This window comes from Podarcis erhardii (genome assembly GCF_964252035.2).
Source record: "Podarcis erhardii genome assembly, chromosome: 13".
Lineage (NCBI taxonomy): Eukaryota > Metazoa > Chordata > Lepidosauria > Squamata > Lacertidae > Podarcis > Podarcis erhardii.
The window spans coordinates 22,427,340-22,455,137 of NC_138502.1; the positions used below are offsets into that span (position 1 = coordinate 22,427,340).

Here is a 27,798-nt window from a genome sequence, read left to right on the forward strand (position 1 = left end):
CTGTGGCTATTTTGGCCTTCTGTGAGACGGACCAGTTCCCTTAAATGGACTTTGATGAACATTGACTCTGACAGTGAAGGAGGCTGGTCCTCTGAGCCGGAGTCCTCAGCGTCATGGGAGAGCAGCACTACCTCAACTGGTTGGTTAGATACCAGCACAATGCAATCTACTTCTGCAAGTGTTTCTGATTTGGTATTTATATCTGGGACAGCTTGTTTGGACAATTTGCTCTCCCACCTGGAATCCCTGGTCATAAAATGGCATACAGCATAACAGTGCTTTCACAGTGTTTCACCCATTTAAAAATCTTTGGCTGCTCATTCCCACTTGTTTGTGTCTTGGGAGGACTGAGGTGTGTAATAAGAATGCCTTTGTGGATGAGAACTATTGAGGAGCTGGGAGGGAAGTTGCCAGAGGCTGGATTGCTTTTACACTGGTGTGGGGAGCCTCCAGTCCACGGGCACAACAAGGCCCATTACATCTCCTCCTTTGGCTGACCAAATTATGGAAGCCCTGTCCACCCATCCTACACCTGACATCCTCAGCTTGTTTCTGATTTTAACCTTTAAATATGGTTCTTATTATATGGTTTTATGTACAATTGTTGTAAACCACTCTGATATTTTTGTATTAATATCAGTATATAAATATTTTTCTAAATAACTAAAGCCAGGCCTTCAGTGGAACAATTGGGAGCTTCATGTGGGTCCCCAGTTGTCCTGTTGCTGGAGCAAAACATGCCTTGCTCAAGGAGAGGGGAGAAGCTTCTCCTTCCCAGTGTAACTCTTTGAAGCCGTGTTGTGCTGTTCCTTTGAGTCTTTAGTTTTGGAGATAGAAAAGAGTGTCATAAAGTGGCTTGCAAAACACAGGGCTGCCAACCTCCCCTCCTTGCTTTCTGGTTCCCATGTTTGGATAACGTCTGAAGGGATTTTAACTGAATTATGTCATGTGATGGACAGGTGGGTCGCCCTGTCCATCTATCAAAGTTGGCTAATGGGATTGGACCCAAAAGGTCCCCACCATGGTCTAGCAGCTGAGGATCCCTATATAATTGTTTTTTCTTTCTGTGTCTCTTTTTCTCTACTCCTTTACATAGAATGTGGTCTTTGTAAACATAGCACACACTGGGTGGCTAACGTATTATAGAAATACGGCACAATTCAAAGCAACATAATAGAGAAACAATTTATTTGGCAGAAATACAAATAATATTTTAAAACATAGGCATGTTAAAATAAGCAGCACATAATATAAATCCCAGCAGATAAAAGGCTATACATTGATATCCATTAATTAATACTACGTAGACACCTTTGCTGTATTGTTTTCAGTACCTGCTATAAAAACTTCTGGAACCGAAGCCATTTATTGGAACCTTAAAGGTCAAAACCAGTACTTGAACTCAGCTTAGCAAAATACTGAAAACATTATTGTAAGTGAATAGATGGATGAGGTTAGGAAGATAGACAAAGAACAGTCTGGAGGCATTTTTCTTTCTTCCAGTGGGATTTCCTAGTTTCTATGTCTGACCAAGGAGCAATTACACCTTTCCATGAAATAGGTCATGATTGGCGCTGAGACCAGGAGAAGAAGCACCAATGAGGAGCGGAGAATCCAAATATAGGGCGATATTGTCTGACCTGGATTGAATAGAAAAAAATCAGAAAGGTTTTTGTGTGTATTCAGATATGACCAGATACAGATAGATAAATCAGCAGATAAACGTTAACAAGTCCCCTACGGTTTGATACTTGGTGGAAGAATGTACAAGTGTATCATAACACTTTTCCTACTCTGATTATATACTCCTATTGATTTTCTCAAATAGGAACACGTTGGCAGCATAGAATGACTGACATAGCAGCAAAACAAAGGTTTGGTTTAGAGATTCACCTGAACCTAGCTTTGTGGTTCAACCTCTTCCACTTAATCTTAATTTGTCATCAAGGATGGTCCTATTGTTAGCAAAAACCTGGGTTGAGATGACATGGTAAGGAAAATGTTGGCATAGCTGTTTTGCTATGCAGTACTAAAAGGGCATAAGGATTAATGCAACTATTCACACAGCTCAAAATATTTTCATGCCTATAGTGGAAAATTGAGAGGAGTGAATAAAGTACCCCAGCTCATGGAATAACGATGTACCTATCATTTACCTACCTCCCTGGAATAGGGAAAACTGGTTACATCTATGCTGATCATTTAGAAATTCTGTGCCATCAGATGCCATCAAGGCACTCAGGAGGAACTCACTCCCCTTGATCTACAGAAACAATCATCCATACATTTTCCACGATCTGTTTGTTCAAAGTTGTGTGCCAAACCTTATGCAACCAAAATGGCACCTTACACACTCAAGGCATGTGCTAGTTGTATGTAAACAGATGAAAAACATTTCTAAAAACACTGTAAGGTTTGAACACTGTAATCTCAAAAGCAGACCAGGGAGGTCTGAACATGTTCTGTGGCTATGAAATACTGATAAATTATTGTGGTGGGGGGAATAGAAACTAAATGGATGGAGAATGAAATGGACTATGCTAGAATATGGCATGGCTGGCTAGCTGGAACCCTAAACAGGACTATCCCACCATGCAACATTCCCTTGCAGGTCCCTGACAATCTTACCTGACTGGACAATCAGATTCTGAGCAACACTGAGGGCAGATGTCTTCACTTGGTTCTTTGAATCCTTCTGCTGGTAACCACAAGAATAATGCCCAGCATTCTTCGGCGATGCATAGACTATGTATTGAGTAATTTGACATATTGCTTTCTTGACTGAAACAAGAGCCCCATCTTTACAGAAGAAAAATCCAGTCACCACAACCTCTGATGGAGTGAAACATAGTGCTGTGATAGTTTCCCCTTCAGGAACCAAAGTTGCGTTCAAGAGTAAATCAGGAGCAGGAAGTTCACCTAGAGAATGAACAAACGGAAGAAATAAAGAAAAAGCATAAATGAATGCAGGGACTAGGTGAAAATGCAGTTGCAATGGAGGGTGAACATTTGAGTAATCAATCGGCATTAGATTGCTGTATTACCATTATTTTGTTTACTGTATACATTTTTAGCACTGGTTTTTTCCATAATTGTTTGTTGTATACTACCTTTAATTATTTCTTTTTGGGGAAGGTGTTAAGCAAGTGTTCTACTCTATTTTATTCATTTAAAGCATTTTAATGCCACCTCAATTTTTATTTAGAAATTTGGGCTTACAGACTCTCAATTTAATCTTAAAAAGTTATAGAAGATTAATAGTCAAGTCAAGTTTTATTGCGGCAAAAGCCAGTGACACAGAACACCACAAGATCATACAAAAGGAAATCAACAACAGCATCAAGAAGGAAAAAAAAAAAAGAAAAAGAAAAAAAAAAGAAAATTATTACGCAAGGGAGCTTCGCAGTGTGCCGTTCAACAAAAGAGATTTACGCTTCCTGATTGCTAAAGTGCAAAATTTGGCCACCTCATATGATATTGAGCTTGAGGAATCTTCCAGAAGATATTTTCGTAGAATTTCGGGGGAGGATTCCAAATAATGTTGAAGGGGTATAAATTTTGATAAAAGCGGCAAAATAAGTTGAGCTCGTTCTTCACTATAGAATTCGCAAAATAGAAGGATGTGAGTGACAGATTCTACCTTATTAGACATACAGGGGCAGAGACGCGCATGCATTGGTACCCGCGTAAATTTGCCGTACAGCACTGCTGAGGGCATTGTCTCAAAGCGGGCTCTGGAGAAAGCCCATCTATAAGCTTCGTTAGTGATGTTAGTTAAGTAAAGGGCAGCTGAAAAATTAGACCAAGCTTTTAAAGATCTATACGTCTCCGGGAGTAGGGCGTCTTCTTGTTGTAATTCGACATCTTAGAGTCTCTGAGTGATAATTACTTTAGCCTTGTTCAGAGTTCCAATAAGAAGATTTTCAGGGTTTAGGCCAATTTGTTTGATCTTGTTAGTTATTTGCATAAGCCAAGGAGGATAGGGAACTGCAGCCAGGAAGTAAGGTAACAGAAGATTAATAGTTAGGTGAGCAAAAAGATCCTACGAGGCAATCCTATGTCAAGGACTTTTGCAGAATGCATGTTTCTATCCCCTTCCTCTAGGGCACACCCTCAAATTTGGCTGCAGCTACGACTCAAGAATGTATAATTTTTACACCATTCCTTCTGATGTATTCAATGTATCTCTGACCCTCAGGCACATTCACTTAGAGAATATTTGATTGTCAGAAAGGCAGCTTTTCATCCGTTATCCCATTTAACACCCATCAGAAACCCCTCTGAAAATTAGTAGCTTAGTTCACGTGAAAGAGAGAAGATTCAGAGATTAATTGTAGTGGAAAATTCCTTCTAAGGATATAAGTAGGAAACATTTTTCCAGCATAAAGTGAGTGGGGCTGCAAACAAGCAGCTAATGCCTAAGAGGGAGCTAAAGCATGTACACTCCCATGCACACAAACCACCCCCCATGTAGCCTAACCACCCCCAAGGCCAATAATAATAATAATAATAATAATAATAATAATAATAATAATAATAATAATAATTTATTTATACCCCGCCCATCTGGCTGGGCCTCCCCAGCCACTCTGGGCAGCTTCCATAGAAACCAAAAATACAGTAAAAGACTGAATTGAGAGACCTCATGGGCCAGGTGTATGCCACAGGTTCTCGATCCCTATTCTAGCGATTATATACTCCTATTTATTCTCTCAAATAATATCAATCAATCAATTTCTATGATCTATTTGTGGCTGGTTTCTTTTAATCATTCTTTGCCCAGGCAGGCACATTATGTGACACATGAGAACAGCAAAATAGTCAGACTGCACATCAATGATGGGATAAAATCAGGCCAAATCTTTATTGACAGCAGCAGGCAGGGCAAGGGTTTGCATGGCATTGGGTCGCAGGATCAGTTCACCATTCCACAATCCCCATGTAGATGGAATGGATCCGCTGGGTTTGGATCTCTCCTGACCTATACAACAGGAGTCGGCCAGTGTTGAATCTTGCAGTGGTGCAAGCCAAGCATGCAAGGTCTCTCTCACTGGGGGACCAGGGTGCAGATTACAACCAGGCAGATACTGAACCGATGCTTGGGGTTGCCATGGTCAGTCCTCTCCTCAGGCCTCTTATGGGGCCCACCTCTATACTCTCAAAGCAAAATGTCTGTGAGCTCCAGGGGAAAGAGACTTATGTAAGCTTCCTCCTCCCCTCTTCAGGAAGGGTTCATGGGGCAGCTTTTTCCCATGAGCCCATCATACAGAGAAAAGATAGCGGGCAAAACCTTACCCAGTATTTTGCTGCAATCTATGGGCCACAGTGCCACTCGGCAAAGGCATCCCATGCTTATTGGGCACGGAATGGGGCATAAAGTTATATGGTGAAAAGCATGCACAAATAGCAGGAAAACCAGTAAAGAGTGATGCATTTCCCTGACTCTCTGTATAGCCAACTGGCTCTTGATTGATGGCAATCATTTGTATTTGTCAAAAAAGGAGAGAAATTCAGACATTGACATCAAGAGTGCTATCAAACTTTCCACAGTGGCAAAAAGATTCTATAAATGTGGCATTAGGGTATTAATGATCTTTGATGGGAAATGAGAGAAAAAAAATTCTTTTCGTGATTGTGTTTGAGTATAGATTGCATTATTTTGTCTTTCTGTTAAGATTTAAAATGGCATACTAAAACAAACAATAAGATAAATAAATATTTTTACTCACTAATGCTGCTTACTTACCATTGGAAGGACAATTACCTGGGCAGGAAAAAACATGGACAATATCAGAAAAGCATGGCTCATCAACACATCAAGAAACACAAAGCTCCCATAAATGTGCTCTTATCAAGGCAGAGGTGCCAAACCGAACTGTGGATCAGAACACAGCTCCTGATTGGATTACAAACTTCTCTGGATTTTTTAATGTGGTTTTACCACAAAAGGGACCCACTTTATATGTATTTTAATATAACATGTGTATTTTATTTGGAGATTCATTGAAAAGCACTGATAAGATGCATATTTTGAGGAATGCATACAAAATGTGTACATTAATGTATATATTAAGGTGCATCATAACAATGGGTTTGATTTGAACTAAAAATCAATTGTTATGACTAAGAATCATTCATTTCATTACACCTACTCAATGTATAACTGAGCTGGATGGAAGAACACATGTAACCTTTCATGCACTCTTTAGAAAAACATGATGTGCCAAAAGAAATGAAACAGGGTGGACTTAGGCTGATCTAAGCCCCATCCCTAGAGGCTAGACACATAAATTATGAATATTTTTAACAGGTTGCAAAAGCATCACTCTTTGATAAGCTGCCTAACAGCAATATCTATTTTAAAATGCCATTAAACAGTGTTCCTGGAGAAGTGTTGTCATCTCCATGCTATTGGCCAGATTCTCCAACATTGGTTGCATAGGTGCAAAACAGCACTTATTTTCATTTAGATAAATATATGAATGTGTTCCAGGGAAGTCTGAACATGCTCTGTGGCTATGATTAACTGTTGTGGTGGGGGCATAGAAATCAAATGGGTGGCGAATTAAATGAACTGTGCTTGAATATGTCATGGCTGGCTAGCTGGAGCTCTAAACAGGACTATCTCACCATGCAACATTCTCTTGCAGGTCTCTTCCTAGACTGATCATTTCTACAACCTTACCTGAGTGGAAAACCAGTTTCTGAGCAACACTGAGGGCAGATGTCTTCACTTGGTTCTTTGCATTATTTTGCTGATAACCACAGGAATATTGGCCAGTATTCTTCAGTGATGCATAGACTATGTGTTGAGTAGTTTGAGATGTTGCTTTCTTGAATGAAATAGGAGCCGCATCTTTACAGAGGAAGAATCTGGTCACCACAACCTCTGATGGAGCCATACAGAGTATTGTGATAATTTCCCCTTCAGGAACCAAAGTTGAATTCAAGAATAAATCAGGAGCAGGAAGTTCACCTAGAGAACAAATGGAAGAAATAAATAAAGAGCATAAGTGAATGCGGAGAGTAAGTGAAAATGTAGTTGCAATGGAAGGTGAGCATTTGAGGAATCATGTGGAATTAGATTGTTTTATCACCTTTGTTTTTGTCTTACTGTATTGCTTTTTAGCACTGTTTCCCCCCATAATTGTTTATTGTATACTGTTTTTAATTATTTCTTTTTGGGGAAAGTGGCATGCCAGTGTTCTACTCTGTTTTATTTATTTAAAACATTTTAATGCCACCTCGATTTTTATTTAGAAATTTGGGGTTGCAAATTCTCAATTTAATTCTTTAAAATGTATAGAAGAAGGAAGGAAGGTTCAGCCAAGCTTAAAGTGGAGGTTTGGGCAAGATATGAGGGGATAGGCGAGGGGGTGAGTGAGGGGTAAATGGAGGAGGGGTTAGCCAGGTGTAGGGGATGGAGGGCTGCTGGGATTGGTGAACTGAGAAAGTGTGGCTGGCAGCTTCTAGTACATCTCATATTTTCTATAAGCTTGATGATGAAACAAAACATCCCTGACCTTCTTTTATAATGAACATTTAGCATTAAACATTTGGAATGAGTAGAGGAACACCCCCCCCCCACACCATTCTCTTCAATTCTGCACACACACAAATACACAGACTTGCACAGTCTCAAACTCACCTGTAGAAGTGCAAAGCTCTGAATCTTTGACATCACCCAAACACCAGTGATTTGCAAGCAGAACACCTGCAATAACATCCATGCATTATGTTTATAATATGTTTTAAGAAGTAAACACAAGGGCAGAGCAATGATTTAATAATTCTCTCAATCTGTTATTTTTGCTGCAGCCTTTTGGATTGTCTTAAGTGTTTTCTAGCAATCTCTGCTAGTCAGATGTGAAGCAACCCGCTCTGGTACCCAGAGCGGTGCTCGTCTCAGGGGGTGTGACGTGCATCCCGGAGGTGTGGTGCACCGCCCACAGGGCACGGTGCACCGACTGGGGGGGGGACACGGCAAACGGCATGTGCCCTGGGGGTTGCCGCCAATTGGGGGTCTGCTTTTTGTCACCCCCCCCCTTTGGAATGGCACCTGGAGTGAGACCCCCTCTTGGAACGCCCCTGCTGGTAGTTTCCAATTATGCAAGCAATACGTATATAGATGAGAGTTAATGTAAAGGCATATAATTGCCAAGATTGCTATATACCAGAGCACCCCCTATTCTGGTGCATTTTTCTTTCTGGGTGCAAAAGGAGTGCATGGTGTGTGAAAGAGATTAAACAAGCATGTGCGAACGCAGAGCTTAGGAGAAACCAATAAAATTGCCCTTTCCCCCATGTGTTTCACACTGTTCCTTCTCCCAACACTTCTTTACATTAGGTTGTATAACCCAGCCATTCTTAAACTGAAATCCTTTATTCTCTTGCAGTTAGTACTAGAAGACGATGAAGAAGAAGAAGAAGAAGAAGAAGAAGAAGAAGAAGAAGAAGAAGAAGAAGAAGTTAGATGTTTTCATGAAATGTCCTCCACAAGTTAAAGAGGAAGACCTAATTTTGGTTTAGTTTTTAAAATGTCTGTTGGAAACAGCTTGGCTTTTCTGCAGTCCTCAGTGGCAATCCTATCACAAGATCTAAAGACATGTGCATCTTAGGATGCAACAGATCTCTCCCTCCGCTGGGCTCACCATGCAGCTCAGACAAAGATATGCTCTTCATAGCTTAGCTATTTAAACTGAGGACACTGTAAGTCCTCCTGAAGGCTGTTGCAGGGATGTGGCAAGGAGCAGGCAACTTGAACTGGAACCAAAGCTCATTCAAATAAGTCCTGGCAACCTCATGTAGAACAATATCTTTTAGACATGTTTTTTCCCCTGCCTCACTTAGAGCAGCAGCCCTTCCGTTGAAAATGGGTTGGAACTGGCTTCAACCCAGCTTAACTTTTCCCAGTATACTTTATGCCATCTTCTTCTGCGTAGGACTTATGATCTATATTGGAAACTTCACAGAACCTATCGTCATACAGCTTGCCACATTCCCAAAACTACAGATCTGGACGAAGTTGTTGAGTTTTTTCTTTTTTGGGGGGTGGTGTGTGTCAAAGTTTTACAATCACCCACTCCCCACCGTGCCATCCACCACCGCCAATTGCACTGATCCCCCTCTCACACAGGCACGTGCTCCCTCAAATGCTCTAGAATTTTCCATATAAAACATGTCAATTTCACGATCTCAGCTAAGTCCATTAATTTTAAAAACCACTCTTCCATTCTTGGTAATGATCAGTCTTTCCATCTTACACATACACACTATCCTAGGAAAGCTCTGATGGGAATTATGGAGTTTACTTTCCCCAGATCTTTCAAGAAGTTGCCCATATCCATGAATTCCCTTCCCAGTTTCCCAAACTTACAGAGAACCCAGAAGAGATTCATCAGGGTAGATCAGGAGTTGGCTTCCCAATCCGATGTTTGTCTACTCTTCCCAATTTCTGACTCTTAGCTCCTTCTACTTCTTTCACAGACGAGACGGAAATCATCATGACTTTTGCAGCATGCATGCTTCTATCCCCTCCCCTGGGCAACACCCCCACTGAGGGAGAGGTCTGTTGCATCCTAAGATGCACATGCACCTACCACTCAAGAATGTTTAATTTTATACCTTTCCTTCCCGCGGACTACTCAACGTATCTATGACCCTCAGGCACATTCACTTAGAGATAATATTTGATGGTCATAAAGGTAGGTTTTAATCCGTTATCCTATTTACTCCTCACCAGAAACCCCTCAGAAAATGAGTAAATTAGTTCACATGATAGAGAGAAGATTCAGACATTTGCTGTGAAAAATTCATTCTAGGGAAATAAATAGGAAATCCCCCCACACCAGACAGTATTCCCTTATGCCAAAGTAGATGGGGCTGCATAGAAGCAGCCCATGCCCAAAATGGAGCTAAAGCATGTACACACCCATGCACACAAACCACCCCCTAGATAACATGGCCTATAAAGAGGGGAGAGTGCCTGGGCTGCATTGTGAGAGTCCAGCAGTTTCTGATGTTAAAGTGGAAAGAGCAACCATTTTGCAAGGCAAGTGTCCCTGGTCCTTCCTGCTGTCTGTACCAGTTTCATTTTATTACATTCTATCTCTGGTATGAAGGATTCTACCATTCTTCGCATCCCCATGGAAAGAGGCTCCAGCTTCCTTGGAGATGTGGAAGTGATAATTTCAGTGAGCCTTTAGACTGGCTTAGGAAGATTATTTCTGTGCCCCGAAGAACTGCGACAATTTCCAAATTAATCTGAGAGAAACTCATCAAAGCTTACTTATAGCAAATTATTGTTCCATTGTTCATTTCCTTTTCAGCTGTGGGTTAAACTACAGAGCCTAGGACTTGCCGATCAGAAGGTCAGTGGTTCAAATCCCCGCGACGGGGTGAGCTCCCGTTGCTCGGTCCCTGCTCCTGCCAACCTAGCAGTTCAAAAGCACTTCAAAGTGCAAATAGATAAATAGGTACCACTCCAGCAAGAAGGTAAACGGTGTTTCCGTGCGCTGCTCTGGTTCGCCAAAAGCTGCTTAGTCATGCTGGCCATGTGACCTGGAAGCTGTACGCCGGCTCCCTCAGCCAATAAAGCGAGATGAGCGTCACAACCCCAGAGTCTGTCACGACTGGACTGCAGCTGCTCTTCTTTATGGAAATTCAGTATAAAGAATATCATGACAGGAAAAGAATAAAACATTTGGGGGGGGGGCGAGGGACTTGGCTCTTTATATAACAGGGTCCCTAGGTTACCCGAATAGTTAGTGGATGGGTTGCGTCTTTTGGTCAAAGCACCATGGCAGGATCTGTTGGGATGGGTAGTTTGGGATGCAATATATCTTTTGCTCAGCCAGCTGATTCCTGGCTCATCTGAGTTCAGCCAGCATTAAGTCCCCAACCCTGGCTCAGTCGAAGGTGTAACTTGCTCAACCCTTTCAACCAGGGCTCAGCCTTCCGAGCCAAAGCTACCTGAGACAAGACTGGTGTAACTTACCCAAAATGAGCATCCGGGTGGCATGACATGGGCAAGACCAAGAAGGGAGAGTTTACACTGAATCCTAAACCCATTCAGCTAGATCATGTAACCTGGCAATCTGGCATAAACCCACATTTAAAGGATTTTTATCCATCTGGCAGGCTTAAGTAGAGCAGCAGCTCTGCTTCTCAAATGAGGCTCGGCTATGGTAAAACTTCATGCCGCTTTAACTTTGCTTTGCTTTACTATAACTTTTTGTGCAAAGTGTTGCTCCCTAATACTTTTTCTATGATACCCAACTCTACAGATACAGAAACCTCATGAGAGGCAATGTTGTGTATGGCAAAACAGAACTGCAAAAATTAAACTTAGCCATTAGGCCAATCTATTAGAAATGCATTCATAAAAACCTCAAAGGAAGGAAGTATGTTCATCAAAATAGATGCTAGGCTGAACCAGTGTGGTATATTAGTCTTCAGAAAATGTAAGCGCTATTTTGGGGGCTTCAGTACCTATTCCATTCTCTCCTTTTAATGCCTTTTTCATATTTTAGCTTATTCCTCAAATTCACCTGTAACACCAATAGCCTTGCTCATGAGAGAGTCCATGTTAGCAAACATAACTAGAGCAATGGAATAAAACATTCTGAAAGTGATCACAACATTTAATAAACATTGTCTTGGTCCCACCTGTCACTGATATGCAAACTAGCTGCCCCCCATCTGCCTCTTTAGCAAGTATCTGAAGTGCCCTGTATATATGCCAACATAGAGTTAGCCAGCGAAAGCTGTGGCCCTTGAGATGCTGATGGACTCTATCTCCCATCTGTCTCAGTCAGCATGGCTTATGGTAAAGGAAAATGGGAGTTGTAGTCCAGCAGGATCTGGATGACCACAGCTTGATACAGAATCAGAGGTCAGTCTGCAATCCTAGGCAATCCCAGCCTGCACATCTTTCCTGGGAAATAGGCAGTACTCATGCAATGTACATCGACTTCAAGTCTTCCAGGTGAAAGGGAGGCCGGGGAGATGGTCTGTAAGGTGTTCCTTTGGGGAGGAGACCTACGAAATTGCTCTCCTTTTTGACTGACTACCTCAGCAGCTCAGAGATGAAGGGATGCAAAACAAGGCATCACAGAGAAAGTACTATGGACAGGGTTCCTTGCAGGGGTCAGCCTGGGGACTCTATTAAAGCAGAGCTGTTATTTCAGCAGTCATGCTCAAACTGAGCCTTAAACAGGAACGCCCTGTAGCTAGTTTGGCCTTCTATGTGAGGGACCAGTTCCCTTAAAGCGGCTTTAGTGGACATTGACTCTGACAGTGAAGGAGGCTGGTCCTCTGAGCCAGAGTCCTCAGCGTCATAGGAGAGCAGCACTACCTCAACTGGTTGGATAGTTGCGTGTTGAGGTCCCCAAAACATCCCTTCCCAAAAACTCACACATCACACATAATTTTTGTTTAAGGTTTTTGGCATAATTTTGGCCACAACTTTATTATCATACAATATTGTGAATGGTTGCTTAGGCATTGGTTATGACTAGCTATCCCCCCCCCCCGCCTTGGGGGATAGCACTGACTCCCGGATTCCAGCGTAAGTCAGTGTGGAGGAACAAGCAGGGCAACTGGGGCTGCGATACAGACCCTTCAGTTCCTCCCTGCAATGCGCCTTGGGGTCTTACCCGGCCCGCACCCGATTCCAGGGGTTTGGACAAGGGGATGGTAAGCCCCAGAATTCCTTTAACGGAATTCCCATTTCGCAGCAGCATCGGAGGGGTAGGCACAGCCAATCCATACCCCTCCCAATCAATTTAACCAATGCCTAACCGCCAACCTTACAAGTTGTGACGATTTGCTACATAGTAGGCAAAACCCGATTGGCACACACTAATCAGCCAAAAGGTAAATTCCTACTAGGCCCCCGCACTAAGGCGAACGGCCCCATGACAGGCATAGCAAGGCCAAGCGAAAAGCCCTTTCAAAGGGAGGGCGGGCGGGTGATCCGGTGTCCACAGCGAAAGAGAAAGGAGCACTCTGTGGACCCAGTATAAATAACCTCTGATCCCACCCCTTAATTGGCAACATTAAATTTTCCTTAGTAACAACAGCCACCAATCCAATCAATTCCCTTGCCACAGCCTGGCTGGCAACTAGGAATGTTTATGCCGGCCCCAACCGCAACACGTGCTCTCTTTTTAAGGAGAACACGCTTTGCGTGTTGAGGTCCCCAAAACATCCCTTCCCAAAAACTCACACATCACACATAATTTTTGTTTAAGGTTTTTGGCATAATTTTGGCCACAACTTTATTATCATACAATATTGTGAATGGTTGCTTAGGCATTGGTTATGACTAGCTATCCCCCCCCCCCCGCCTTGGGGGATAGCACTGACTCCCGGATTCCAGCGTAAGTCAGTGTGGAGGAACAAGCAGGGCAACTGGGGCTGCGATACAGACCCTTCAGTTCCTCCCTGCAATGCGCCTTGGGGTCTTACCCGGCCCGCACCCGATTCCAGGGGTTTGGACAAGGGGATGGTAAGCCCCAGAATTCCTTTAACGGAATTCCCATTTCGCAGCAGCATCGGAGGGGTAGGCACAGCCAATCCATACCCCTCCCAATCAATTTAACCAATGCCTAACCGCCACCAGAGCCCTTACGCTCGCCGCCACCATTCACAAAGCAAGCCACACTCTCAACTTGGACACCACTGCATCCAACCATACATCATTCCCAAACATAGAAAGATGAACCCCATCAGCCCTGTATAACACCTCCTCCTTAAAGGAAATACGAGGGTGAGGAATCACCAATCCGCCCAAACTCACCACCAACTTGCCCACTGCGGAATTAATCCGCTTCCTGACCCTCTCAGTGGATGCTGGGCAAGGACTGCCCCGCCAAATACGGCGCTGAAGCAATTGTGACCAAATCAATTTAGCGTTAGGTATTATAGTCGCTAGCTCCCTTAAGTCCTGTAAAATAACAGTACGCAGCGTATAGCAAGGAAAAGAAACCACATCATTTTCCCCAAGCTGCACCACAATCGCCGAGGGTGGGCCAAGCAGGAGGACACGCCTTTTCATAAGTGGCAAGAATTCCCTCCAGCGCATCCCCCTTCTGGAGATCCAGGACACCTGCACGTGCTGTGGAAGGCCCAGGCCATCTCCCAATCCAGCCCGACGAGCTCTGTCAGCGGCCCAGTGTACAATACTGTGGCCCACTATCCAAATATGGACAGTGCCCGTACCTAGGGTTAAACAGAAATGTAAGTACACAGCACATTATTTCCTCACATAATTCTTGAACGCGTCCGACCTCCACCGACCCAGGTCCTTTATTCTCCTTACGGATAAACCCCAGTGGGCTGCCGTCGTTGCAGCACCAATCCGGAAGGAGTGAGGAGCGAATTCAGATGCCTTAAGCCCACACGCTGCAATAACTTTACGCAGCACCTTAGAAAATTGATGACGCACCAATGGGTGCCCGTTTTCATGAACGAACAAGGGCCCTTCACCCACAGGTCGCAAAGCCATGTACCTATTAAGATCCCTCACCGGACAAGGGCCACTTACCCCAGTTGCCAGGAGCCGGATAACGGCTCCCCTACCCAGCTGGTCCGTCTTCGAGTTTCTGATATTAATATGCAAGTCAGACGGAGATAAGCTCACGTCCTGCAACAGCAAGCCCCTGGAACCTCCATCCCGCATAGGCTCAAGGACCACCTCTCCCACTCTCAAGGCCCCAAAGAAAGCCAATGAGAAGGCTGCAGAAAATAAACGAGCCTCGAAATTAGACCAACAGATGCTACGTAGTTTATCACGCATCTGTGCCAGCAGCTCAAAAGTGATAGGCCGTCTGGGAGTAGTCTTGGAGGGGTTGAGACGCCCCCAACCCTCCAAAGCTCTACGCACCACAAACTTCCCACATGGGTCCTTATTAAAAAATGCCCTGCTAAAAAGGGAAATTGCTGCTGAATGAAGACGCAGCGTCCGGGCCGCCCGGCGCATCTGGAAGAGATGTGCCAAATACCTAAGCACCTGTGAGGTAGAATGGGGGGCAGTAACCTCACCCTCCGTGGTCTGTCCATTAAATACTAAAAAATCTGCCCAGGCCTTTTTATAAGACCTCAAAGTAGAAGGGGCAACAGATGCAGCTACTCCCTGTAAAACTAAGTGCTGCCAAGGTTCCAGAGATGATCCAGGAAAATCTCCGGACGGTCTCGAGCCTCTGGCGCCAGGGATCTGAATCGCTCCATCTGAAAACGGGACAGAGCATCAGCAATCTCATTAGATATGCCCGGAACAAATCGAGCAGAAAATACAATATTAAAACGCAAACAATGCAAGACAAAAACCCGAAGCAGGGCCGCTACCCTAGGAGAACGTGAAGACTGCTTGGCCAATATTTTCACGACCGCCTGGTTATCGGACCAAAAACAAACGCGATGGTCCTTGAAGTACTCAACCCACAGATGCACGGCCACTACAATGGGAAAAAACTCAAGAAAAGTTAAATCCCGAGTTATAGCTTCCCCACGCCAAGCAGAAGGCCAACGCTCAGCACACCATCTGCCATCCCAGAACAAACCAAAACCGAGGGACCCCGCAGCATCCGAATGCACCTGGAAGTCGTTGTGGAGGTTCAAAGTGTCCTGCCACAATGACACACCGTTGAATTCCTCTAGGAATTCCAACCAGATACTGAGGTCAGCCCGCACCTGGCTAGACAGGCGCACCCTATGGTGCGGGGCCTGCAAGCCTGAAGTGAGTCTCGCCAAGCGGGAGCAGAATGGTCGTCCAGGGGCGACCACCCTGCAGGCAAAATTCAAATGGCCCAACAGCAACTGCAGCTGGCGAAGGGAGACCTTCTTCAAGGGAATTAATTCCCTGATGACACTTTTTAAAGTTATTATCTTATCCGCAGGCAAGCTGGAAGTTTGGGCCACGGTATCCAACAAGATACCCAGATAAGTAAGCTGTGTGGAGGGACCCTCCGTTTTCTCCGCTGCCAACGGAACACCCAGCTCTTCCGTTAAGGAAGCTAATGCCTGCAACAAAAGAACACAGTCCCCCGTATCACTAGCTGAGGCGACCAAAAAATCATCGAGATAATGCGTGACGCCATCCAGGCCAGTTTTTTCACGCAAGGCCCACTCCAAAAAGGAGCTAAAGGACTCAAAAGCTGCACAGGCTACAGAGCAGCCCATAGGCATGGCCTTATCGAAATAGAATCCTCCTTCAAACTGAAAGCCTAACAACCAAAAATCATCCGGATGAATCGGAAGCAGGCGAAATGCAGATTCAATGTCGCATTTTGCCAACAGGGCACCAGGCCCAAATTTCCGTATCATCTTGATCGCATGATCAAGAGAAGCATAGCGCACCGAACAAAGCTCCGGGGGAATCACGTCATTTACTGACGTGCCTTTGGGATGAGAAAGATTATGAATGAGGCGAAATTCCCCCGGGGCTTTCTTGGGAACTATACCCAAGGGTGACACATGCAAATTGGGAAAAGGAGGAACCGAAAAAGGACCGGCCATACGATGTAAAGCCAATTCCTTACTTATCTTTTTACGCGCCACCTCTGGCATGTCTTTTACAGATTTCTGATTAACTAACTTCCCGGCTATGGGGGGCGATGCCACCGGGATCCTGAAACCCAAAGAAAACCCCTCACGCAAATAAGAGGCCGCTTCCTTGTCAGGATATGAATCCAACAAGGAGAGCAGCGGCTGCAGCCTCACCGGAGTGTAGGCTAAAGAGAACAGGGTACTATTTTCCGGCTCCAGCGGCTGGCACCTGGGTGGGGGCAGCTTTTGGGGGCTGCTGAGAGCCCCCGCCCCTACGAAAAGGACGCCGCACCCCCGTACAAACAGACGCTGAGTGGCTCCCTGAGCACTTCTCACAAAGGTGAGTGTACCTGCAGGGCTGCCGCTGACAGGCGCCCTTGTTGAAATCCCAACAATACAACCGGCGACCCGCCTTTTGAGGGAGCGCCTTGAACTTCTGCTGATCAGGGGCCTTCTTGTCAATGCGAGGGGCAACGTAAGTAGTCCAAACGTCCAGATCTTTACGATCCCAGCGGGCAGTAGGGATCTTGGCTGCTCTACGCCTGAAATTTTGATCATAAGCCAAAGCAGCGGTCTCTCCGGCCATTGTGAAGGCCGAGCGGACTATGGACAGATAAACCCATAAATGCAAAGACCTCCTAGGATAAGCCGCGGAGACTACGCCAGCAAACACTTGAAAACTGTCCAACCAACGTTCAAAAGTCCTATCTGCTTTGGCCAAGATTGCCCGCCTCTTTGGAGCGGCGTAATCCTTCTCCAAAGGCTCTTGGCCATCGAGCGGAGGGGCTAGGCTAAAAATATCAACATAACGACCATTAAGAATCCTGGATCGCAATGTGGCTGACAAATGGGCACCAGGAATAATATCCCTAGCTGAATTGGTGGAGACTTTAACGTCGGGCACCAAGACACCCTCGAGACAATCTTGCACCGCCCCATACCTTGCACGATGAGAGTTTGCCCTACGCTCCCAAACCCACTTGGGGAGCCCGGAGGCCTCACCAAAGCCCCAGTAAAGCTTGAGGGAAGCTTCCTCGTCACTGCTGGAGCTCTGCGAAGACGTACCTGACGAAGAAGAAGAAGTTCCCTTCCGTCTGCGCTTGGAGCGCCTCCTGGAGCTCTTCTTGCGGCGGCGGCGCCCACCAGAGGAAGCCCGTGGAGGAAGAGGAAGGCTGTCTTCAGCTGAAGACTCCGAAACATTGCCTTGTTGGACCGCGACTGAGGGTGACTGCGACGCAGGTAAGGACGGTGAATCTCCCTCCTCATCACTGGAGTGGCGCACAGCACCTGGAACTGACTGAAAAGAGACCGCCCGTGAATGCCTTATAGCCGAACTCCGTGTCACTGAAGGCTGCCCAGGAGAAGCCCGCTCAGCACGGCCCCGTGCTGATGTCCGTCTCCTGGCTCCAACCCTGGAACTCCCCCTCCCCTTACGCGTGATGGCCCGGGACCCAGGCGAAACCCGGGGCCGGGCCGGTTGCCTATCAGGTAAGGAACCACTGGCTGACAAATATACTCTCTCATCTTCACTAGATGACGAAACCGGAGAAGAAGCTCCCCCAAGAGGAGCCAACAGCGCTGATGAAGTCGAAGGTGTTGAGCAACGATGCATCAGGCCCTCCATCTGCGCCTCCGCTCTCGCCAGAGCCACCGGGTCACCGGCCAAGCTAGCGACCATGGATTGAAGACGACTCAATGACTGGGCAGGCACAGGAGAACGTAAAGACTGAGACGGGCCTTTTATAGGCCGTTTCGCAGGGGGAGTAGGCGCAGCCCGCTGTGCTGCCTTCTTAGGAGCCATTCCTAGTACTGGTGGGAAACAAGGAAAATAATTAACAAATAATAAAAGCCAACAAGGTAAGACGCAAAATAAAATAATAAATAAAATAAAATAAAATAACCAATAATAATAATAAAATTAAAATTAATTAAATTCACCAGCCGGAAATGACAACCAACCACCACTAAAGAGTTAGAATGCAATCACCGAATAACACAGCTGCAATTAACAGTCAGCCAGCAAAGAAACAACTGAATAAAATCACCTGCAATTAAGCAGTCAGCCACTAGAGGCCGCCACTAGGGTCGACTATAGACAGTACCCACTTCAATTAACAGCCAGTCCTGCAGTTACCCTGTCTGGCCAGAAGATGTCGCCACCTACCCAGGAAGAAGGCAAAATGGCGCTCCCGCCAAATGCCTCAAAATGGCGGGCCTCCAAATCCCCCCCCCCAGCCGAGCGCCCCACGAGGCGCTGGCCCGCTGGGCCTCACTCCTGCCCCCAAAGAGCGCTGTAAATGGGGCTAGCGAAAGCTACAGCCGCTGCCTGCGTCACCCAGGAGGACGGAGGAAAAAAGGGGAATGCCCCAAACCGTCAGGTAAGTCACTCCGGCGCCCAGAAAGGCCACGTGGGGGGGGGTAAGGGGGGGGAAAGCCCACGCTCGGGCGAGCCCCGGGCCTTAAGCCACCCGGGCTAGGAGCCCACCCGCTGCCCAAGGGGAGAGTACTCCTTCAACCAAGAGGGAACTGAATGAGGGACTAAATGAAAAGGAAAAAAGGAGAATAAGAAATCAATAGGAAATAGGGGAAATATGGGAAAAAGGGGGGGGGGAACCAATGAAGATTATAGAACCAATCTCTCGCTGCAACCGCTCCGGTGCTGATCCGGTGTCCACAGCGAAAGAGAAAGGAGCACTCTGTGGACCCAGTATAAATAACCTCTGATCCCACCCCTTAATTGGCAACATTAAATTTTCCTTAGTAACAACAGCCACCAATCCAATCAATTCCCTTGCCACAGCCTGGCTGGCAACTAGGAATGTTTATGCCGGCCCCAACCGCAACACGTGCTCTCTTTTTAAGGAGAACACGCTATACCAACACAATGCAATCTACTTATGCAAGTGTTTCTGATTTGGTATGTACATTTGGGACAGTTCGTTTGGACAATTTGCTCTCCTGCCTGGAATCCCTGGTCACAAGGTTGTATACAGCATAACTGTGCTTTCACATTGTTTCATCCATTTTAAAATCTTCACCTGCTCATTCCCACTTGTTTGTGTCTTGGGAGGAATGAGAAGCATAATAAGAATTCCTTTGTGCGTGAGAATGATTTAGAAGCCAGGAAGAAAGTTGCCAGAGGCTGGATTGGTTTTACACTGCTGTTGGGAGCCTCCAGTCCATGGGCACAACAAGGCCCATCACGTTTCCTCTTTTGACTGACCAAATTATGGGAGCCCTCTCGACCCATCCTACACCTGACATCCTCAGCTTGTTTCTGATTTTAACCTTTTAATATGGTTCTTATTATATGGTTTTATGTACAATTGTTGTAAACCACTCTGATATATGAGTATGAATATCAGCATATGAATATTTTTCTAAATAAATAAAGCCAGGCCTTCAATGGAACAATTGGGAGCTTCACATGGGCCCCCAGTTGTCCCTTTGCTGGAGCAAAGCATGCCTTGCTCAAGGAGAGGGGAGAAGCTTCTCCTTCCCAGTGTAGCTCTTTGAAGCCATGTTGTGCTGTTCCTTTGAGTCTTTAGTTTTGAAGGTTGAAAGGCATGTCATGAAGTGGCTTGCAAAACATAGGGTGGACAACCCCCCCCCTTTCTTTGTGGTTCCCATGTTTGGGAAATGTATGAAGGGGTTTTAACCGAATTATGTCATGTGAAGGACAGGTGGGTTGCCCTGTATATCTATCAAAGTTGGCTAATGGAGTTGGACCCCAGAAGGTTCCCCATCATGGTCTACCAGCTGAGGGTCCCCATATAATTGTTTTACTATCTGTGTACCTGTTCCTGTTTCTCTACTCATTTACATAGAATGTGGTCTGTGTAAACATAGCACACACCTGGTGGTTAACATACTATAGAAATACGGCACAATGCAGAGCAACACAATAGCTCAACAATTTATTTGGCAGAAATACAAATAATATTTTAAAACATAGGTATGTTAAAATAAGTAGCAAATAATATAAATCCCAGTAGACAAAATGCTATCCCTTGAAGATGTCCATTAATACTATGCAGACACCTTTGCTGTATTGCTATAAAAACTTCTGGGAAGCCTAGCAGATGTCATGAACCCAAGCCATTTATTGGAACCCTAAAGCTCAAAACCAGCTTAGTAAAATACTGGAAACATTATTGTAAGTTTATAGATGGATGAGGTGTGAAGGATAGAAAAAGAAGAGTCTGGAGGCATTTTTCTTTCTTCCAATGGGATTTCCTAGTTTCTAGGTCCAAACAAGGAGCAATTACACTTCTCCATGAAATAGGTGATGATTGGAGCTGAGACCAGGAGAAGAAGCACCAATGAGGAGCGGAGAATCCAAATATAGGTAGGTATTGTCTGACCTGGATCGACTAGAAAAAGATCAGAAAGTTTGGGTTTCTATTCAGATATGACCAGAGACAGCTAACAAATTAGCAGATAGACATTAACAAGTTCTCTATGGTTTCATACTTGCGGGACAAATGTACACGTTTATCATAACACTTTTCCTACTCTGATTATATACTCCTATTGATTCTCTCAAATAGTATCAATCAATCAGTTTTTATTGTATATCGCCAAAGGTCTTTACAATGAATGACAGAGAAGAAAAAGAAATCCCTGTAGCAGTTTGCAACATATAATAAAATACTAGAAGAAAAACAATCTGCTCAGTTTACAACTATAGCTATTTCCTGTATACTCCATCCTATCCACCCTTTGAGGGTGTTTTAGAGAAGGGGAGAACAAGAAAGGAAAATGTTGAAGAATTTGGTGTTTGCTTGAAATGTCTACAGCAAGTTGAAGAGGCAGACCTTATCATTTACATAATCTCCAGTCATAATTGAACTATTGAATACCTTCTATATAATCTATATATTATCTGAGGTTTAAAACTCTCATTATTGGTGAAAGTTGATTTTACAGTGGGTGTGAATGATCTATTTGTGGCTGGTTTCTTTTAATCATTTTTTGCCCAGGCAAGTGCACTATGTTACCCATGTGAGCAGCAAAATAACCAGATTGCTCAACGGTGATGGGATAAAATTAGGCCAAATCTTTGTTGACAGCAGCAGGCAGGGCAAGGGTTGGCATGGCATTGGGTCCCAGGATCAGATCATCATTCCATAAGCCCCATGTTGAAGGAATGTATCTGGTGCCTTTGAATCACTCCAGACCTGTACGACAGGAGTCAGCCAGAGTTAAACCTTGCCATGGTGCAAGCCAAGCAAGCAAGGTCTCACTGGGGCACCAGGCTGCATTTTTCAACCGGGCAGATACCAAACTCACGCTTGAGTTTGCCATGGTCAATCCTTCCCTCAAGCCCCTTATGGGCCCCCCTTTACTATGTTGATCCTGACCAATGCCATTTCCACCCTCATACAAACAATGTTCTTCCGCCTAACAAAGGAAAGTCATAATTTCACTGAGGTAAAGGCGGAAAACTCCCCAACCCCAAACAAATGCCAATCAGGCTGAGAGAAAAAGTTCCTTTCCGGTCCTCTCAACCAACAACCCAAAATAGCTCAGTGAAGACTCTCACCGGAGGATAGGCAGGCAGGAAGCTCTCAAAGCAAAATGGCTGTGAGCTCTAGGGAAAACAGACTTATATAGGCTTTTGCCTCCCCTCTTCAGCAAGGGCTCATGGGACAGCCCATCACACAGAGAAAAGATACTGACCGAAACCTTGCCCAGTATTTTGCTGCAATCTATGGGCCACAGTACCACTGAGCAAACTCGTCTCATGCTTATTGGGCACAGAATGGGGCATAAAGTGATATGGTGAAAAGCTTGAACAAATAGCAAGAAAACCAGTAAGGAGTGATGCATTTCCCTGACTCTCTGTATAGCCAACTGGCTCTTGATTGATGGCAATCATTTGTATTTGTCAAAAAAGGAGAGAAATTCAGACACTGACATCAAGAGTGCTATCAGACTTTCCACAGTGGCAAAAAGATTCTATAAATGTGGCATTAGGGTATTAATGATCTCTGATGGGAATGAGAATAATGTTTTCTTTTCATGATTGTGTTTGAGTATGAATTGCATTGTTTTGTTCTTGTGTCAAGATTTAAAATGGCATACTAAAACAGTAAGATAAATCAATATTTTTACTCACTAATGCTGCTTACTTACCATTGGAATCATAATAACCTGGGTGGGGGAAAACATGGACAATATCAGAAAAGCATGGCTCTTCATCCCATCAAGAACAACAAGGCTCTCATAATTGTGCTCTATCGAGGCAGTGGTGCCTAACTGAACTGTGCATCAGAACACAACTCCTGATTGGATCACACACTTCTCTGGATTTTGCCACAAAAGGCGCCCACAGAAATACGTATTTTAATATAACCAGTGTATTTTATTTGGAAATGCATTGAAAAGCAATGATAAAATGCATATTTTGAAGAATGCATAAAAAATGTGTACATTAATGTATATATATGTCTGTGTGCATTATTACAATCGGTTTGATTTGAACTAAAAATCACTGGTTATGACAAAGAACCATTCATTTCATTGGCCCTACTCAAAGTATTAATGAGCTGGATGGAAGAACACATGTAACCTTTAGAAAAACATGATGTGCCATAAGAAATGAAACAGGATGGACTTAGGTTGACCTAAGCCCCATTCCTAGAGGCTAGACACATAAATAATGAATTTTTTTGATAAGCTGCCTAAAAGCAATACCTATTTTTAATACGTTATTAAACAGTGTTCCTGGAGAAGTGTTGTCATCTCCATGCTATTGGCCAGATCCTCCAACATCTGTTGCATTAGGTGCAAAACAGCACCTATTTTCATGTAGATAAATATATGAATGTGCTCCAGGGAAGTCTGAACATGCTCTGTGGCTGTGATTAACTCTTGTCATAGGGGAATAGAAACCAAATGGGTGGGGAATTAAATGGACTGTGCTGGAATATGGCATGACTGGGTAGTTGGAACTCTAAACGGGGCTATCCCATACAATCTTACCTGGCTGGACAATCAGATTCTGAGCAACACTGAGGGCAGATATCTTCACTTGGTTCTTTGCATCCTTCTGCTGGTAACCACAGGAATATTGGCCAGCATTCTTCGGCGATGCATAGACTATGTATTGAACATATTGAGATGCTGCTTTCCTGGATGAAACAGGAGCCCCATCTTTACAGAAAAAGAATCCGGTCAGAAAAACCTCTGCTGGAGCCGCACATAGTACAGTGATAGTTTCCCCTTCAGGAACCAAAGTTTTGTTCAAGAATAAATCAGGAGCAGGAAGTTCACCTAGAGAATGAAAAAACGAAGGGAAGAAATAAAGAAAGAGCATAAATGAATGTAGAGAATTAGTGAAAATGCAGTTGCAATGGAGGGTGAACATTTGAGTAATCACGTGGAATTAGATTGCTTTATCGCCATTATTTTGTCTTACTGTATAGCATTTTAGCACAGTTTTTTCATAATTATTTGTTGTATACTGCTTTTAATTTCTTCTTTTGGGGGTCAGTGGCATGCAAGTATTCTACTCTGTTTTATTTATTTAAAGCATTTGAATACCACTCAATTTTTGTTTAGAAATTTGGGATTGTAAGCTCTCAATCTTCTAAAAGGTATAGAAGATCAATAGTTAGGTAAGCAAAAAGATCTTATGAGGCAATCCTATGTCACATTTAAAATAGGCTGAATATTTTAGGATACAACAACTCTCTAGCTCCAGCCCATATGAGCTGCTTAAAGGAAGATGGGAGGGGTTAGCCAGATATGAGGGGATAGGCAAGGGGGTGAGTGAGGGGTAAATGGAGGAGGGGTTAGCCAGGTGGAGGGGATGGAGGCAGTGGCGTAGCGTGGGGGGTGCAGGGGGGGCCGGCCGCACCGGGCGCAACATCTGGGGGTTAGGGAAATCCACGGGTTAGGGGGCGCAAATCCATGGGTTAGGGGGCGCAAATTACTTGCCTTGCCCCGGGTGCTGACAACCCACGCTACGCCACTGGATGGAGGGCTGGAGGGATTGGTGAGCTGAGGAAGTGTGGGTGGCAGCTTCTAGTACATCTCATATTTTCTAAAAGCTTGATGATGAAATGAAACAGCCCTGACCTTCTTTGATAATGAACATTTAGCATTAAACATGTGGTTCTAGTAGAGGAACACACACCCCATACTCTGTAATGTGGCACACACTAGCACACACAGTCTTGCACGGTCTTGCACAGTCTCAAACTCACCTGCAGAAGTGCAAAGCTCTGAATCTTTGTCATCACCCAAACACCAGTGATTTGCAAGAAGGGCACCTGCAATAACATCCATGCAATATGTTTATAATATGTGTTAACAAGTAAGCACAAGGGCAGAGCAGTGTTTTAAAAATTCTCCTGACCTGCTATTTTGGCTGCAGTCTCTTTTGAGTGGCTTTAGTTTTATAGCAATCCCTGGTAGTTTCCAATTGTGCAAATAATACACATATAAATGAGAGTCAATGTAATGGCATATAATTTCTAAGTTTTCTATATGCCAGAGCATCTCCTATTCTGCTGCAGGTTTTTTTCTGGGTGCAAAAGGGTGCATGGGGTTTGAAAGAGATTAAACAAGCATGTGAGAATGCAGAGCTGAGCAGGAACCAATAAATAATAATAATAATAATAATAATAATAATAATAATAATAATAATTTATTATTTATACCCCGCCCATCTGGCTGGGCCTCCCCAGCCACTCTGGGCGGCTTCCATAAAAACCAAAAATACAGTAAAGTATCACACGTTAAAAACTTCCCTGAACAGGGCTGCCTTAAGATGTCTTCTGAATGTCAGGTAGTTGTTTATTGCTTTGACATCTGCTGGAAGGGCGTTCCACAGGGCGAGCGCCACCATAAAATTGCCCTTTCCCATGTGTTTCACACTGTTCCTTCTACTAGCACTTCTTTAATTTGTACATTTACATTATGCCAATTGGGGGTCTGCTTTTTGTCACCCCCCCCTTTGGAATGGCACCTGGAGTGAGCCCCCCCTTGGAACGCCCCTGCTGGTAGTTTCCAATTATGCAAACAATACGTATATAGATGAGAGTTAATGTAAAGGCATATAATTGCCAAGATTCCTATATACCAGAGCACTCCCTATTCTGGTGCATTTTTCTTTCTGGGTGCAAAAGGAGTGCATGGTGTGTGAAAGAGATTAAACAAGCATGTGCATTTGCAGAGCTTAGGAGAAACCAATAAAATTGCTCTTTCCCCCAAGTGTTTCACACTGTTCCTTCTCCCAACACTTCTTTAATGTGTACATTTACATTATGTTGTATAACCCAGCCATTCTTAAACTGAAATCCTTCATAATCTTGCAGTTAGTACTAGAAGACGATGAAGAAGAAGAAGAAGAAAAAGAAAAAGAAGTTAGATGTTTTCATAAAATGTCCTCCACAAGTTAAAGAGGAAGACCTAATTTTGGTTTATTTTTAAAAATGTCTGTTGAAAACAGCTTGGGTTTTCTGCAGTCCTCAGGATGCAACAGATCTCTCCCTCAGCTGGGCTCACCATGCTGCTCAGACAAAGATATGCTCATCATAGCACAGCTAGTTAAGCTGAGGACACTGTAAGTCCTCCAGAAGGCTGTTGCAGGGATGTGGTAACGAGCAGGTGACTTAAATTGGAACCTGAGCTCATTCAAATCAGTCTTGAGTCCTGGCAACCTCACATAGAACAATATTTTTAGACTTGTTTTTTCCCTGCCTCACTTAGAGCAGCAGCCCTTCTGTTGAAAATGGGTTGGATCTTGCTTCAACGCAGCTTAACTTGTTCCAGTATGCTTTATGCCATCATCTTCTGTGTAGGACTATGATCTATAATGGAAATGTCACATAATCTATCATCATACAGTTTGCCACATTCCCAAAACTAAAAACCCAGACAAAGTTGTTGAGGCAAATGCTCTGGAATTTCCTGGACGTATGGCAACCCTAAGTATGAGTACATACTGTTGTCTCTATTAGAGTTGCCTCTCCCCATTTTTATTTTTAGAGTCAAGCAAAAAATTCTTACAAGGTATTTTTCTGAAAACATTTCAAAAATATTTTTTCTTCTATGAGTTTTCCTTTTCTCACTGTTATAGTAAAAGGCCATCGTGAAGCGTTTGCTTCTAGTATTTTCAACAATTTTCTATTCTGTTTCTGTTCTCACCCGCCATATAGCCTTAAAAAGACATTGTTTTTGGGCAATGCGAGAGGATGCAGAATGGGAGTCTGGCTGCCAACTCATTTCCCATTGCCATTAACTTCACAGAAGCAGAGAAAAGGGAAGGGGAAATGAAAAGCTGTGCTATTTCTGGAATGTTGGAAATTTCTCCTCCATTTCAAGTAATTACATTTAATTTTCTCCCTAGTTTCTCTGTCCACTAGTAGTATGGAGAAGTATAAGAGGCCATTTGTACATAACTTTTCTAGAATCCTGCTATTTGTCCATTAACTTTTTTAAAAAAATAAAATTTCTTAGAGTTTATAAAGAGAATAACAAAGATTATTGTCCAATATCTATTTCTAAAATCCAAACCAAAACATTAATACAGAGGGGGAAAAGAAAGGAAGAACAAGAAAGAGATAAAGAAAAGGAAATGATAAATGAATTAAAAGAGAAAAAGAGAGAAAAGTTAGGAAGTTAAAGAATCTTCTGATTCTTCATCCAACCGCTACGTATAAACGTCACTCGCTACATCCACTCCAGTGTAACACCTAATAATTCCACCTTCTATAAACAATTTTCATCAATCCTCAAATCCAAATGTCGTTATTTCATTTTCTTTTCCACGCAAATAGTCTGTGGGAGGTTTCCAATCTTTAGTAAATGTTAATAATGATTTTTCTCTGATAAAACATGTCAATTTTGTCATCTCAGCTAAGTCCATTAATTTTGACAACCACACACACACTCCTAGGAAAACTCTGATGGGAATTATGGAGTTTCCCTTCCCAGTTTCCCTAACTTACAGAGAACCCAGAAGAGATTCATCAGGGCAGATTAGGAGTTGACTTCCCAATCTGATGTTTGTCCACTCTTCTCCACTTCTGACTCTCAGCTCCTTCTACTTCTCTCACAGACGAGACGGAAATCATCACGACTTTTGCAGAATGCAGCTTCTATCCCCTCCCCTGGGCAACACCCCCACATGTGGCTGCAGCTACGACTCAAGGATGTTTAATTTTATACCTTTCCTTCAGGTGGACTATTCAACGTATCTATGACCCTCAGGCACATTCACTTAAATATAATATTTGA

General features: G+C 43.9%; 1 protein-coding gene across 2 annotated transcripts; it reads right to left on the reverse strand.

Moving 5' to 3' along the window:
* Nucleotides 1-1,236: 1,236 nt before the first annotated feature.
* On the reverse strand, nucleotides 1,237-27,798 carry LOC309327084 (uncharacterized protein). 2 transcript variants are annotated; one of them, XM_081836151.1, is made up of 6 exons: nucleotides 27,510-27,798; nucleotides 24,762-24,827; nucleotides 23,536-23,826; nucleotides 5,747-5,764; nucleotides 2,629-2,919; nucleotides 1,237-1,640 (listed from the first exon to the last, which is right to left on the reverse strand). In XM_081836151.1, the coding sequence occupies exons 1-6, from the start codon at nucleotides 27,529-27,531 to the stop codon at nucleotides 1,513-1,515; spliced, it is 816 nt and encodes a 271-aa protein (XP_081692277.1). In that variant the 5' UTR covers nucleotides 27,532-27,798; the 3' UTR covers nucleotides 1,237-1,512. The 2 variants fall into 2 exon arrangements, with proteins under 2 accessions (XP_081692277.1, XP_081692278.1); XM_081836152.1 differs by lacking the exons at nucleotides 23,536-23,826; nucleotides 24,762-24,827; nucleotides 27,510-27,798 and adding exons at nucleotides 6,686-6,976; nucleotides 7,649-7,714; nucleotides 9,377-9,479.

Bases quoted from the DNA above. Each gene is read 5' to 3' on its own strand.
- LOC309327084 (XM_081836151.1), bottom strand. From the start codon at position 27,531: ATGAATCTCTTCTGGGTTCTCT. The intron at 24,828-27,509 runs GTAAGTTAGGGA...ATGTTATTGCAG, and splicing joins GAATCTCTTCTGGGTTCTCT to GTGCCCTTCTTGCAAATCAC. The intron at 1,641-2,628 runs GTAAGATTGTCA...TATTCAATCCAG, and splicing joins GAATCTGATTGTCCAGTCAG to GTCAGACAATATCGCCCTAT.